This window comes from Phoca vitulina, unplaced genomic scaffold (genome assembly GCF_004348235.1).
Source record: "Phoca vitulina isolate PV1807 unplaced genomic scaffold, GSC_HSeal_1.0 scaffold4, whole genome shotgun sequence".
Taxonomy (NCBI): domain Eukaryota; kingdom Metazoa; phylum Chordata; class Mammalia; order Carnivora; family Phocidae; genus Phoca; species Phoca vitulina.
In genome coordinates this window covers 79,696,349-79,711,972 of record NW_022589707.1, presented here as the reverse complement: position 1 = coordinate 79,711,972, position 15,624 = coordinate 79,696,349, and the positions used below count along the sequence as shown (strand labels likewise).

Genomic DNA, 15,624 nt, shown 5'->3' with positions numbered 1-15,624 from the left:
AGCAGGAAAATTGATGATGATTAAACAATTCATAAAAGAGGAAATCCAAATGACAAATTAATAATACAAAAAGATCCTTGGGCTCATAAAATAAGGAAAATGATAATTAAAAACATAAAAAGAGGGGCGCCTGGGTGGCTCAGTCGTTAAGCGTCTGCCTTCGGCTCAGGTCGTGATCCCAGGGTCCTGGGATCGAGTCCCACATCAGGCTCCCTGCTCAGCAGGGAGTCTGCTTCTCCCTCTCCCACTCCTCCTGCTTGTGTTCCCTTTCTCACTGTGTCTCTCTGTCAAAAAATAAATAAAATCTTAAAAAAATAAATAAATAAAAACATAAAAACATAAAAAGATACCATTTCACATGGATTAGCATCAGTTTTTAAAAGTCGTAAGGAAGTGGAGCAAGGAAGAAGGGTGTGAGAATAGAAACTATTCACCACCCCATGTCTGGTAAACACTGAGGCCGTGCGCATCCTAGAGCTGAGCAAGCACACCCCCTAGATTCCCTCCCATAGAGAGAACATGTGCCCACAAAGACATGTTCAAAAAGTCATAGAAACAGTTTTGGTAAATCTAAAAATCCAATAAGAGGGATGGATAAATGCCATTGGCTATGAAAATAAGTGAACTAGAGCTACATGGAATAGAACCAAATCTCAAAAGTAATGAATGAGAAAAGGTGAAAGCAAAACACTACAGAATATAATTTACAGAGAATTTAAACTGAAGTTTTTATGCTCAGAATTAAGTTTATTTCCCTAGTGTTTCAGAACAACAGTTCTCAGAATTTCCTTACAGGACTCCAACAAAGAAAAGAAATTTATACTGCACAGTTACTAAACGGTTGGGACAGCATTCAGGTACAGGTCTGTGTGAGTCCAAAGCTCACATTTTTCATCTCCTCAGTATTTCTTAACTCTGCCCTCCATATCCCTACCACCATCATTTAGTTTCTCTCCAGGAGAAAATTTACACAATTTCTTTTGTTTGAGGGGCAAAAGTGAAATTATCCATTCACACTGATCAGCCAAATTAACTGTTAAGACTAAAACTGTACCCCCTAAAATACCAGAAAGAACAAATTCTCATGTAAACAAGGTCAGTGTTGTATGGCTGAATTAGGACTACCTTTTTTAATTACTATGATCATTTACATTACAATAATAAAGTTTGGAAAAGAACTAAGTAATAACGCTTAGTGGAAGTTGACACCAAAATGCCTGTTTTCAAGTACATTTCATTGCCTCATAATAAATACAAATAAAAAGCTATGAAAGTAATGACAATACCTCGATTTTTAGGAGGACCTTAAGGAACTATTTCAAAACAGATAACATATTTAGAAACTTGGACTTACCAATTCCCATAGTCAAAATCAAAGGCAATAGTTATTTCAGTTCCCTTTGGAATACTCTGTATAGAATAAATGTAAAGATGTATGGTTCCATCTTCAATTTCATGCCTCACCTGTTAGTTAAAAGAATAATTTTACATTTTTATAAATTATTGTCTATCTTTAGAAGCACCTCATCCTGCAATTTTGAAAACTTTTCAAAGTAATTCATGAGTACAATGGGAAAAATAATGCAATTACAAGACTTGTAACTATAAATCGGTGGTAGTTGCAAGTACAGTGATGCAAACTCTACAGTCCACCATGTAGCATTAAAAAGCAAATACTACACTTCATTGACTGCAAAATGCATATTTTTCCCCTCTGAGTATCCCTGAAATTGGGAGTTTTATAAGGGATGGTACCTTCGATTTGATGACATGAAGTCATGAGTAATGGTACAGTTAACACCATACTTACACTGTTCTAGGTACTTCACATGTATTAACTCCTTTAGTCCTCTTAACAAGTTTTTAAAGGTAAAACAAGCATAGGCAAGGTTACAAAGCTGGTTCGTCAAAGAGAAGACACGAATCTAGAAAAGTTCTGGTTTCAAAACCTATACTCAACTGTAACATAGCTATAAATTAATGTTTATTTTGGTGTGTAAAAAAAAAAAAAAAACCCAAACCAAAACCAGAAATACTACTTTAGGCTCCAAATTAGAACAGTTTTATAAAAAATTTTATAGTAGCACATATAAAATCTACTTTAGCTTTCAGTTTTGTCATCTATCTTGATACAATCAGATCATGTATTTGACCCATAGAGCTTCAGAAATAAACAGAAGTCCAGTATTTTCTTTTACAAAGAACATCACAATTTCTTCAATGTGCAAAGTCATTTTTAAGACCTCACAGCCCAATATCACCTAATTTTTCACAATGGAATCACACTAGGCAATAATAAAATGCATCAGTGGTTAAGAAGGCTACCAGATTTGTTTGATACTTGATTCCATACATCCCCCAAACCCTGCCTCCCAAAAAGATTTCTATAAGCTTACCTCTGCATTGGGTGTACAAGAACGCCTGATGAACCGAGCCTCATTCCCAAAAGTCCTTGCATCAACACACATTTCTAGCCCGTGAAATTTAGAATAAAATAAAACAAAAGGATATGGTCTACAAAGAAAGAAATGCATTATAAACATTAACATATTAACAAACTTAAAAAAGACTCAAAGTAAATAGTGAAGCCAAGATTTGGATACAGGCAATCTGATACCAGAACCCACTCATTAAGGGCTAGTTCATGCTAATTAGATTTTTAACTGCTCCAATAATCTTATCTAAATCAAAGGTAATTAATTGGAAGTAGAAATTCAAATTTACAAGGAAAAATAAAAAGGGAGTGACTACTGCCTTTACAGAAGGATTCATAACTGGATGCCTTTAAAATCCTTATTTCCTAGTGCACTTGTTTGATTTATAGCACTGTTTCAGATAAAATTTGTATGTAAAAGAGAAGTATTCTTGTTTATGTTTCAAATCTTAAAAACTCAAGTTATAAACAAATACTTTTAATAATCATATAGACTGAGAATGTTCTCTCTCTAGAGATACCAACTATTTCCAGACCTCAGGGAAGCAATGGGTCACAACATCAAACCCCCACCAAAATCACAAACCACAGAAGAGACTCCAGAGACATTCCAGTACCAAGAAAGTGGCAGTTAAGGTGGTGGCAATAATGTAAGAGCAAATCTAACATCCTTTAATAAAGAGGAAGGGGTTTTGCTTGTGATCACCAATGGTCTTTTCAGGGTCTACCAATTATGTTACAAAGAGTTAGGAAAGGTACTGGATGCAGAAGGAGTCCTTATAATCTTAGGTAATCATTAGAGTTTTTAATTAACATCCACCTATATTGCTGCAGTTTATCTTTGAAGTCGACTGCTGTAGGACTGTCAGCAAGATAGAGATGGGTAAGAGACTGAGGAATACATCTGCTTTTTGCTATATTTTATTATAGTTCCAAAGTTATCATTAGTCACTGTTCAATCACACCACACTTTTAAATGTTATCAAAATGATCACTGAGGAAAGCAAAATACATATGAACACAGACAGCATCCCAGTAAAATAGCAAAAACAATTCTTAACTACAGATAAGTGGTAAAATAAATGAATATACCTCTTAAAGAAATATCCATTTGCTTCAAACTGTTCTCTTAGCATGAACTTCCCTCTGTACTCAATGATAAGTGCATCAGGAGGCAAATCTTTTGCGGATTTCAGAATTTTCTTATTTTTTTGTATATGGCTCTAAAACCAGAGAAATGCTGAGATTAATTAAACCTGATTGCTTTCAATATAACTACTCGAGATATGCATTAGAAAATGGTTTTTCTTTCATAATTTTTTTTGGCAAATGATGTACTTACCTCAACAGGAGGTTTGAAGAGCAAATTGTTGGTATTCAAATCTGATTTATTTATTTCTTTTTTGTCATTTCCATTGCCTAATCTCAGAGCTATTCTTTGTGCCTCCCTCTGAACACCCTCACTATATTGGTTACTGTTTGCCTCTTCGTATCGATCCATCCACGCTTTGATTTTTGTCTCCCATCCAAAATTTGAACCATCAGATGAAGGATCAATCTCTGGAGCGGAACCCTAAAATCACAGCAAACTAAGCATTAATATCTGGACTTCTAAGTATTTATATGTATTTATACACATACACACACACACACACACACACAAATAAATGATAATCTATGTAAAAGAACATAATATAGGGGCGTCTGGGTGGCTCAGTCGTTGGGCGTCTGCCTTTGACTCGGGGTCACGATCCCAGGGTCCTGGGATCGAGCCCCGCATCGGGCTCCCTGCTCAGCAGGAGGCCTGCTTCTCCCTCTCCCTCTCCCCCTGCTTGTGTTCCCTCTCTCGCTGTGTCTCTCTCTGTCAAATAAATAAATAAAATCTTTAAAAAAAAAAAAAAGAAAAAGAACATAATATAAATCTGAGTTGGTCCTAGGCAAAAACAGACCACAAATGAGCAGCCTACTATGTCTTTATACTGCATGCCAGACAAATAAGGACTTAGAAAACTAAAGGAGGCCCCGTGATGTTGCACTAGCATAAATTCAGGCTTCAATGACACCAGCACTGTAGCCAAATGGAGGCCAATAATAAAACTGCAAATACCCAAAACTTTGGAGTCACTGTCAGCTAATGGTTAAAAAAAAAGAGCGTAGGGGCGCCTGGCTGGTGAGTCGGTTAAGTGTCCAACTCTTGATTTTGGCTCAAGTCATGATCTCAGGGCCGTGAGATGAAGACCCGCATGGGCCCTGAGCTGGGCGTGGAGCCTGCTTAAGATTCTCTCTCTCCCCCTCTCCCTGTGCCCCTCCCCCACTGCTCTCTTGGGCACTTTCTAAAAAAAAAAAAGATAACATGAAATTTTTTATTAGAGTCTGTCAATATCTACCTTGTACTCAGTTCTGATAGACTACAATTTTAACATGTTTTATTTAAAAATACACTTTGATATCTTAATTTAGTGTAATTTCAAGATCTATAATCAACTGTCCACATGATAAATTTGACATGAGAACAAAATGTCTCACAGAATGTAAAACGACCCAAAATGGTTCACAGTCTAAATTCAAGGGTCACAGTAACAGCACGAACCTTTAAACTTAAATACTTGCTCTTCATCTATACCTCCTACTAAAAACCCATAAGATAAGAATGCTATATGCCAAGTACAAAAAGTTATAGCCTCTCTTAATCTGTTACAGAGCAAAAAGGGGGGTCGCCTGGCTGGCTGAGTCAGAGGAGCATGCGACTCTTGATCTTGGGGTGGTGAGTTTGAGCCCCATGGTGGGTGTAGAGATTACTTAAAAAAAATTTTTTTTTTTTTTTTAAAGATTTTTTATTTATTTATTTGAGAGAGAGAGACTGAGAGAGAGAGCACATGAGAGGGGGGAGGGTCGGGAGGGTCAGAGAGAGAAGCAGACTCCCTGCCGAGCAGGGAGCCCGATGCGGGACTCGATCCAGGGACTCCAGGATCATGACCTGAGCCAAAGGCAGTCGCTTAACCAACTGAGCCACCCAGGCGCCCCAAAAATAAAAAAAATCTTAAAAAAAAACCCACAACAACAAAAGGGGACACTTCTCTTGCTGGAATGCAATTTATAGATAGGCACCATTACCACACATTTTAAAAATATATTAAAATGTGGACTCCCACAACAATTCTTTTTTTTTTTTTTTAAGCTTTTATTTATTTGACAGAGACAGAGAGAGCAAACACAAGCAAGGGGAGTGTCAGAGGGAGAGGGAGAAGCAGGCTCCCCACTGAGCAGAGAGCCCAACGTGGGGCTTGATCCCAGAACCCTGGGATCATGACCTGAGCCAAAGGCAGACACTTAATGACTAAGCCACCCAGGTGCCCCTCCCACAACAATTCTTATTTGCAATCTTAGAATGAAAATCAATCAATGCAGATAACAAAAACATTTATGTTTCATTAGCATCATTCAGATTTCTAATTTCTAATTGGTTTTAACACATGACATTTCAATTTTTTGTAAATGCTATTCATCAGTTTCTTTCTACAACACTGAACACCTTGATGAGAAAAGATTATTTCTAAAATATGTACAACATACATAACTAAAATTTTAAAATCACATGTAGAATTCATAAAAACCCTTCTATATCCTGTTAGACATGTACACACATACAGTGACACTAAAATTTATCAAAAAGTATCATTCTTTCCTACAATGAAACAAACTATAGTACGTTGTTCAATTATTTGACAGGAGTAGGTTTATTTTTACCAACTGATATTTTATGTAATTATAAATCCCACATTATAATGACCACCTTGTAACAGATTTTTACACAAATATGAAATACTACATGTCAAAGCTTTCATCAGCTTTATTGAAGAAATCTAAATTTAAAAATTTTTTCTTTCTTTTTTACTCTCTCCCCCACCCAAGCCTTCTACTGACCTGGTATATATTAGATACAGTAAATTCTTCTGTATCTCTTGAACCTATAAATACTATAGAATTATTAACTGGAACTGTTATGATCTCAATGAGGTATCTCTGAGTTAAGTAAAAAAATATCTTTAAAGATGCACAAAGCATTATTAAAAGTTTACTTCCTTAGTCATTTCTTTACACAACAAATGAAAATATTTCACTTAAGTAAAAGATGCACCATCTTCAATAAACCTGCTATTGGAATGACTGCATAAATTAGAAAGAAAAGAAAACTATCAAGAATATTAAGTTTCCACTAGCTCAATTCAAAAACTTTTTCAGACTGTATGCTATGTCAGAGAATATCCCATAAACCCAAGTTAAATATATAGTAAGTATAAAATCCCCAACTTTAAGAACATTCTATGAAACTTTGGGCTTGCAGTCTGTTGAGTGACACCATGTATTAACTTTCTTGAGAAAGAACTACAAAAGCATGCAATCATCATCACTAGACAGCTGTTTAATGATCTGTTTTCCAGAGAATGTGGAATAATGAATAACTATTATGCTTTACACTATGGGCACAACAAATATACTGTAACATGCTCCCCACATCCTATTTTACTATCTGACAACTTGAGAAACCCACTATCCTTGAACCACATCACCTAGAAAACTACAGTCACACTATATAGCTGACCTCTGTGATCCAATACCTATCTTTTAGGGGGAAGCAGAGCTGACAAGCCTTGCCTCTCTCAGCAATCTGGACATCTACAAAATTGAGGATATATTCTAATTAATTCAAGGTACAGGGGACTACTTTGTACTTCAATGGTGATTTTATAGTATTTTATAACAACTTACTTGACTAAATCACTAGAATCCCAACTATACGAAAAAAAAAAATAGCAAATTTTCAAATTCTCAGTGTGATTTTGCATTCATATGTCCAGTATACAAAGTGGTACTGGGAGGCATGGAATGCAATAACTGAAATTCAGATTATCCAAAATCTGATATTAGCAATTACTTATATACCATCTCCTTTTGCTTAATACTTTTAACAGTGTGAATAAACTCCAAAAGTGGCACATTAATCAAATGAGGATTCTCTATGGTGCCACTTCTCTATGGTGCCATATCTTAAAGATAATAAGCAATGACATGATACACAATGAAGAGAACATAAAGATTATGTACAAGCAATCACTTAGTAAGCTCCTGAAAAACTGACAGTTGGTACTAAGGACTTAAATTTAATGTATTTACCTTTACTCTTGATGACTTCCTAGATCCTTCACGAAAGGCCTGAAATAACATGAAATTCTAAGTTAGTTTTTTTTAAAACTGGATATAATATTTAAGAATCAATCAGTTCACTAAAGTCATCTACTAGAATATTACTCTATTATTAACAATAGAATGCAGATGGGGCACCTGGGTGGCTCAGTCGGTTAAGCATCTGTATTCGGCAAAGGTCAAGTTCCACATCAGGCTCCCTGTTTAGTAGGGAGTCTGCTTCTCCCTCTCCCTCTGCCCCTCCCCTCCACTTGTACGCTCGCTCTCGCTCTCTCTCTCACTCTCAAATAAAATCTTAAAAAAAATAGAATGCACACTTTGTATACCTGAAACTAAAGTAACAATGTATATCAACTATACTCAAATTAAAAAAAAAGAATGCAGACTATTTAAGAACATGAGAATATGTACATGATATTGCTTTAAAAAAATCTCAAATTTTCTGTAATATTACAGTAATTTTTTGAAGTCATTAGATAAGTTTTGGGAGTGATAAAATAGTGTTACTACTTTCTCTAAGTCAACTAATAAGTGTATTTGAACGTGTAGTGAGGCTTAAGTAATAAACAGTTGTATTTATTCAATAAATATTTAGTAACATCTCACTAATCTGCTGGGTCCTGAAGTAGTATTTAACATTTAATTCCTATCTTTGTCATCACTCCACCCCAAAGTCTCTAGGGAGACTAACAAACATAAACCGAGAGTAAGCAATATAGATCCAAATACACTTAACTGTCAAGTTTATGTGTAGACGACATGTCAGAAGAAAGCAGATTTATTAACAAAAACAAGGCAATGAACCTTCATGGAAAACATGTGAAAAGAGCTAGGTAGACTTTGGAGAATGGAAGTACTCAGATGAACAACTGAAAGGAACACAATCCTAGTACTAAAGAAATATGAGGGGCGCCTGGGTGGCTCAGGAGGTTAAGCATCTACTTCCACATGATCTCAGGGTCCTGGGGTCAAGCCTTCCCGTGCCCCAGGGGGCTCCCTGCTCAGCAGGGAGTCTGCTTCTCCTTTTCCCTCTGCAGCCCCCTTGTGCTTTCCCTTTCTCTCAAATAAAATATTTTTTAAAATTATAGAAAGAAATATGAAAGAAGGCAAATAGGAAAAAATACATCACATTCAAGGAAAAACTAAGACACACACTTGTACCTACTGAAGAGTAGGACATAAAATTGGCTAAAAATTTTAAATTAGATCATGGAAGCCTTATTTAAAGTCAGATTTTATGATTCCAACTTAAAATACAGGTATGCTTTTCTTTATGGTGGAGGAATCAATAAAATACTTCTGAGCAGAAATATAAGAACAATATTCCCAGGAAACATAACCAAATGTAGGATGTTGTGAAGCAGAAAGAGGATAAATTGGAGAAATTAAAGATGGTAAGTTATTACTGCACTACTATGAGGTGATAAGGGTTTGTAGAAACAAAAGGAAGAAAAATAAAAATATAAGAGACATTCCAAAGGAAAAAAATCAATAGTGCTTTTGAAAATAAATCTGAACGTCCAAAACTAAAGATGACTTAAAGATTTTTGAGGCTGGATAATGGCTATGCTGCTGAAATTAAAAAAAAAAAAAAAAAAAAGAATTTGAAGGATAGTCCCAATACACGTCTTTTTCTATGTTATTGTGCATCATTAACAGAATTAATAGTTCATGGGGCACGAGGGTAGCTCAGTCAGTTAAGTGTCCGATTCTTTTTTTTTAAGATTTTATTTATTTATTTGAGAGAGAGAGAGGGAACACAAGCGGGGGAGTGGGAGAGGGTGAAGCAGTCTTCCCGCTGAGCAGCAAGTCTGATGTGGGGCTCGATCCCAGGACCCTGGGATCATGACCTGAGCCAAAGGCAGATGCTTAATGACTGAGCCACCCAGGCGCCACTCAAGTAACTTTTTTACAATAAATAGGAAAGCATAACTTGAAAGCATGAGATGAAAAAGGTGAGTCAATACTGATCATGAATTCCTAAATTGTAAGAGGCATTTTTTTTTAAAGATTTTATTTGACAGAGAGTGAGGGAGCGAGGGAACACAAGCAGGGGGGAGCGGCAGGCAGAGGGGGAAGCAAGCTCCCCACTGAGCACAGAGCCTGATGCAGCTAGATCCTAGGACCCTGGGATCATGACCTGAGCCTAAGGCAGATGCTTAACTGACTGATCCATCCAGGCATCCCGAGAATAGAATATTCTAAATGGTGAAGGGAACAGCATAAGCAAAGATAACACCCCGTGGGACACCTGGCTGGCTCAGTCAGTACAGCCTGTGACTCCTGATCACAGGGTCGTAAGTTCAAGCCCCACACTGGGTGTGGAGCTTACTTAAAAAAAGAAAAAGAAAAAGGTAACACCGAGAAAGTGCAGGTAGAATTTAGTAACAAATTATACAGAATGGATAAAATACAGGTAGAAGAATAGCAGAACTGGAGAGGGACATAATATGTGAAGACTGCTATAGTCAAAGTATATTTTAAACAGGGAGGTGAAATTAGAAAATTCAAAGTACATGCTGTCTATTAAACAACCAGATAATATCATGAAGAATTACTCGAGGAAAAAATGCTTTCTTTGAAAAAAACCCTGATTATATATCTAGGGATAATTTCACTCTATAATAGCAATATAGTCATCATGAAAAGTATTTTTTACCTGAGCAGACAAAAATCTTCAATAGCAATTACAACAAATTTAATGAAAAAGTGGCCCAGAAATGGTTTTGTGCCATTACATCCTTGGGATAATTTATCACATAGAATTTAAGTGAAAGAAATCTACATGATAAGAAATTCAACAAATATGGAGGCTTATTAAAATGATTAAATATGATTCAGAGAACTATAAACAATCATTCACAATCATTCTGTGCTCCTTTACCTGTTCATAAGCTATTAAAAATTTAGGACTGTTATTTCTGTTTTGTAAAACAGCAATTTTTTTTTTTTCTTTTAGCTTTTGCATTTCTATGACTAGTTTCATTAGTGATGATTGCAAATCATTATGCAAACATTCTTCTCTATTACACTCCAAACTTTAAAACATATTAAAATTTTAAAATGAGTTTTAAAAAGCTTAGATTCTGCCAACTTTTCTGGCTACCATCCAATACTCATCTGCCTTTCCTGTAAAACTCAGCTCCCACTACTTCCCATATACTCATCTTAAGAAAGGAAAAACTTACTTTTTTACACTTTGCAATATTTTGTTCTTTCTCCCCACTTTTTTTCCTTCTTTTATCATTAACCTTGGAAACTCGTGAAGCAGTTAGAGTAATCGATGTTGGGGTGTGCTGAAATGCAGTATATAATTCCACAGGAACCTCATCACCACTCTCAGTTGCACTGGTATCACCATCTTCCAAGGCAAAATAAAAATTATTGTACTTATAATACTATTTCGAACAAAATAAAAAACAAAACAGCACTCTATATGGCAAACTTGTATCTCCATCTGTCTGAAGAATAAACATTTTTTTTACTTCCTCACCTCACTCAAAGTAAGATACATTTAAATGCAAACTGCAAGTACCATTTCTTATACATTAAACTAGATGCAAAAGTCTGACAATATACTGAGATGCTGTGACTGTTGGAAACCAGCACTTGCATAAACTGCAAGGAAATTCAAAATTCCCTATGAAAGGGAATTTAGCCATATCTAGCAAAATTCTACATTTACCCTTTCACCCAGTAATCCTATTTCTAGGTATGTATCCAAAGATAAAGTGAACGAAAATCCAAAAAACTTAACCAAGACGGTTTCATTGAAGGTACTATTTGTAGTAACAAAAACAAAACAAAAAATACTGGAAACAACCTAAATGTCCATCAAACAGAAATAGTTCAATAAACTATGATTATTCAAAACCATTTGTATTAATACCGTTTTAAGCCAAAATGAAAGTTGTACTGTAGTTATACTTCTAAAATCTATTCCTAAAAATGAAAAAAATACTATTCCATATGATAAACTAATGGATCACCATCTCCCTGAAAAGCCAACATATTTTAATACTTCCTTAAACCAATTTGTTACCTTTGTAGAAAAATATGAATGATTTAATTTTTATTTTCCTCTACTTCCCACATTTTCTAAAATAAGTACATTCTTATTCTATAATCTATAAATAAAAAAAGACTATTTAAAATCTCTACCTGATTCTAAGTCATATATACAATCAACATTCACTGGCAAGGTGTTTACATCTGACTAAAATATACAGGCCACTCATTCTCTCAATCACACTAATCTTAATTTAGTATAGATCCTTTTCACCTACCTGACATATTTTCCCTTTTCCGGCGTTGTAGTAGCACTGCCCTCTCTTTATCCAAATTCCTGTATTAAAATATTAATGATTTATCAAACTTTCATGAATTTAGATATAAGTAGATCAGTTTTAAATGTGATAAACTTCACAATTTTTCTGATGTTCTTACTGAAAAACGAACAATATAAAATATATGTATTGTCCCTTGCCTTAGTTAGATCTTATCTAGCATAATTAGCAGATGACCGTTAAGTGACTCTATTGCACTCTTTTAAGAAAATAACTTTTTACTTAGGAAACTAGTATTTTTTCAAATTAAATATTTAAAGCAAAAAAGTCTGTTAAAAAAGAATGCTATTTCATGAAAAAGATGGAGCATCTTGAAGGGATGGAAAGAAATGAATCAATCTCTATATACTACTATAAAGTGATCTTCAGCACATTATTTTTATTATTATTATTTTTTAAGATTTTATTTATTTATTTGACAGAGAGAGATAGAGAGAGCAGGAACACAAGCAGGGGTAGTGGGAGAGGGAGAAGCAGGCTCCCCGCCGAGCAGGGAGCCCGACGTGGGGCTCAATCCCAGGACCCCAGGATCATGACCCGAGCCAAAGGCAGACACTTAAGGACTGAGCCATCAAGGCGCCCCTTCAGCACATTATTTTTAAGAGAAAAAAGGAAATGTGGGAAAAACTGTAATATACTATCACTTACCTAAGTAAGGAAAGGAATATAAATATGTATGTACATATCTGTTTCTAATAAGGAAACAAACAATGGAAAGAATAATACATTTTTTATCTTACTTCAGGGGTGGAAGGACATAATCACATTAAGTATATAATTATAAAAATAAAGTATAAGAAGCAATCCTAAAAATAAAAAATAACTAGATTACTCAAACATTTCTGATAGGAATGTAAAATGGTACAACTGATCTGCAAAATATTTGGACAATTTCTTATAAAACTAAACATGCCACTACCATGTGACTGAACAATTTGCACTCTTAGGCATTCATCCCAGAGAAAACAAACTTACATTCACACCAAAACCTGTACACAAATGTTTACAGCAACTTTATCTGTAATAGCCCAAAAGTGGAAAAGACCCAAATGTCCTTCAATGGGTGAATGGTTAAACAAACTGTACACATATGTCACAGAACACTACTCAGCAATAAAAATAACAAAATATTGGTATATGCAACAAATGGCTGGCTCTCCAGAGAATGATGCTGAGTAAAAAAAAGCCAGTCCTTTTAAAGGTCACATACTGTATAATTCCATTTATATAACGTTCTTGAAATGACAAAATCATAGCCATGGATTACAGATTACAGCAATGGAGTTGCCAAAGGTCAGGGATGTGAAGGGTGGGAGAGGTGGGAGGTGGTGTGGATGTAAAAAGCAACATTAGGGATCCTCCCCATGGAAATGTTTTGTTTCTTGACTGTATCAATGTCAATATCCTGGTTGTAATATTGTATTAATAGTTCTGCAACATGTTACCACAGGGCTGAACTGGGTAAAGGATACAGAGAATCTCTGTATTATTTCATAACTGTATGTGAATCTACAATTAACTCAAAAAGTTTTATTTTAAAAAATAAAAAATAAAATAACCTCATCAACATAGTATGTATCCAGCTGGTGTTATAATCACACAATGAAATCCTTTTAAGGGACTTTAAACACAGTTAACTATACCTTCCTTGTGGAACATATCTGAAGGAAAAAAGTTCTAAACTCTTTTACACAGGGGCCCCTGGCTGGCTCAGACGGGAGAACATGAGACTCTTGATCTCAGGGTTGTGAATTTGAGCCCCAAGTTGGGTGTAGAGTTTACTTTTTAAATACATACATACATACATACATAAAATAAAGTGTTTTACATAATCATATGATTGGTGCTAGTGTTGGTATTGTTACTCTGAGACTATTGTATTTTTCCGTGAAATGAAGCAACTGAGTAGTTGGTGAAATTCTAATTACATTATTGTCTTTGTTGCTGGGAACTAGGAGATATAAATGGAATACAGAAATGGTTAAATGAAAACCTTGTATTCCTAAATTTAAATTGCAATTATCTGTATAAACTCATGTACTTTATCTTAAAAATAAACACACAAAACGTATTTCCTAGCTTTGTCTAAAAAGACAAAGAACTAGGAACAGTGACCAATCCAGTAGGAAAGAGCATGACTAGCTCTCAGATTCTAGAACTGAAAACCAATTCTCAGGAGTATAAAATAAGCTCGAGATATCTTGTTATACCAGAAAGCACAAAAACCTATCAAGTACCACTAGGATACTGTCGTAAGGGCTCAAGAGCCAACTTGATGAAGTTCCCAATGACCAAAACTGGACAAAATTTGAGTATCAATAAAGACAGTAACTGCAATGGACTGATATCCAAGATGTTTAAATCCCTGAGTTCATAATGATACTTAAATTACTTTTTAGTATTCTGAACACTAGTAAATAAAGGGTAAGAATCAACAAGCATTTATCCTGCCTTTCCTTACCAAAATACAGTTGACTCTTGAACAACATGAAGAATTAGGGGAACCAACCCCTGTGCAATCAAAAATCCACATATAACTTCTGACTTTCCAAAAACTTAAACTACTAAAAGCCTACTACTGTCAGCCTACTGATAACATAAACAGTTAACACGTATTTGATATACGCATTATATATTCCATTCTTGCAGTAAAGTGCACCAGAGAAAAGAAAATGTAACTAAGGAAGTCATAAAAATACATTTACAGTACTGTATTGAAAAAAAATTCACATTAAAAAGAAAAAAGAAAAAAATCCACATTTAAAGTGGACTAGCACAGATCATAACTATGCTGTTCAAGGGTCAACTGTATTCCTTAAGAGAACTAAACAGTTAATATGGGGAAGTTTGTTTCTATAGAAATATTCCAGCTAATAAGTTAAAAGCAGTAAGATTAACATGGCACTAACTTGCAACCCCTAATAAATTAATGGTTCTAAATAAGGACTATCAACGTGTCCTATCATAGAGACAACCAATCGCTTCTCGGCCTTTTGGCTAAGATCAAGTCAGACAACCAGATATTATGTGTTACCTGATAGAACACAGTCTGTGAAACACTACCCCCCACCAAAAAAAATTTAACTTATAATCTGATCACACATTTATTTACAGAAATACAAATGATATAGACACTGGTTATATCATGATAATGCAATCAACAAACAAATCAGGATAAACAATTCAGTTCCTTAAACACACTGCAAAGGAGACCGGAGTGGGTGGGGTAATGGAAGGTGGTTTATATTACCAAAGTCTTAAGAGACAGGTGTATATCAACCAATCAGTATTTTAACAGTGGCTGGATGGTAATACATTTTATTGCATGTATAATAATGGCTTTGGGGTTGGTTTTTTAAAAATTCTTTTACAGATATATATTGAAATACACATAAATATATATATACTGAAATACATAGGGATACATGTGAATGAAATAATATATGAGACTCCCATTAAAATATATGAAAGGGAGAAGAAATATATGACAGTATAAATGAAAAAGATTGTTGAAAATTGTTGAAGCAGGGTGGTGGAATGATTATTTTTTATGGAATACATGGATCTAATAACTCTTTAACATAGTGCACTCCAGTGAAAAAAGATGCCATCACTTAGAAGATGCACTATTATTCTATG

The 15,624-nt window shown here is 34.9% G+C and overlaps 1 protein-coding gene across 2 annotated transcripts in view; it reads right to left on the bottom strand.

Annotated features, from left to right (window-relative positions):
* Nucleotides 1-15,624, bottom strand: part of KMT2E (lysine methyltransferase 2E) — an 86,158-nt gene that overhangs the window by 24,825 nt on the left and 45,709 nt on the right. For both annotated transcript variants that reach the window (XM_032402333.1, XM_032402334.1), the window contains 7 exons: nt 11,926-11,984; nt 10,828-11,000; nt 7,610-7,648; nt 3,777-4,007; nt 3,527-3,657; nt 2,397-2,514; nt 1,355-1,464 (listed from right to left, as the gene is read on the bottom strand). In XM_032402333.1, the coding sequence (XP_032258224.1) occupies nt 1,355-1,464; nt 2,397-2,514; nt 3,527-3,657; nt 3,777-4,007; nt 7,610-7,648; nt 10,828-11,000; nt 11,926-11,984 (861 nt within the window). The remainder of the gene's footprint in view (nt 1-1,354; nt 1,465-2,396; nt 2,515-3,526; nt 3,658-3,776; nt 4,008-7,609; nt 7,649-10,827; nt 11,001-11,925; nt 11,985-15,624) is intronic.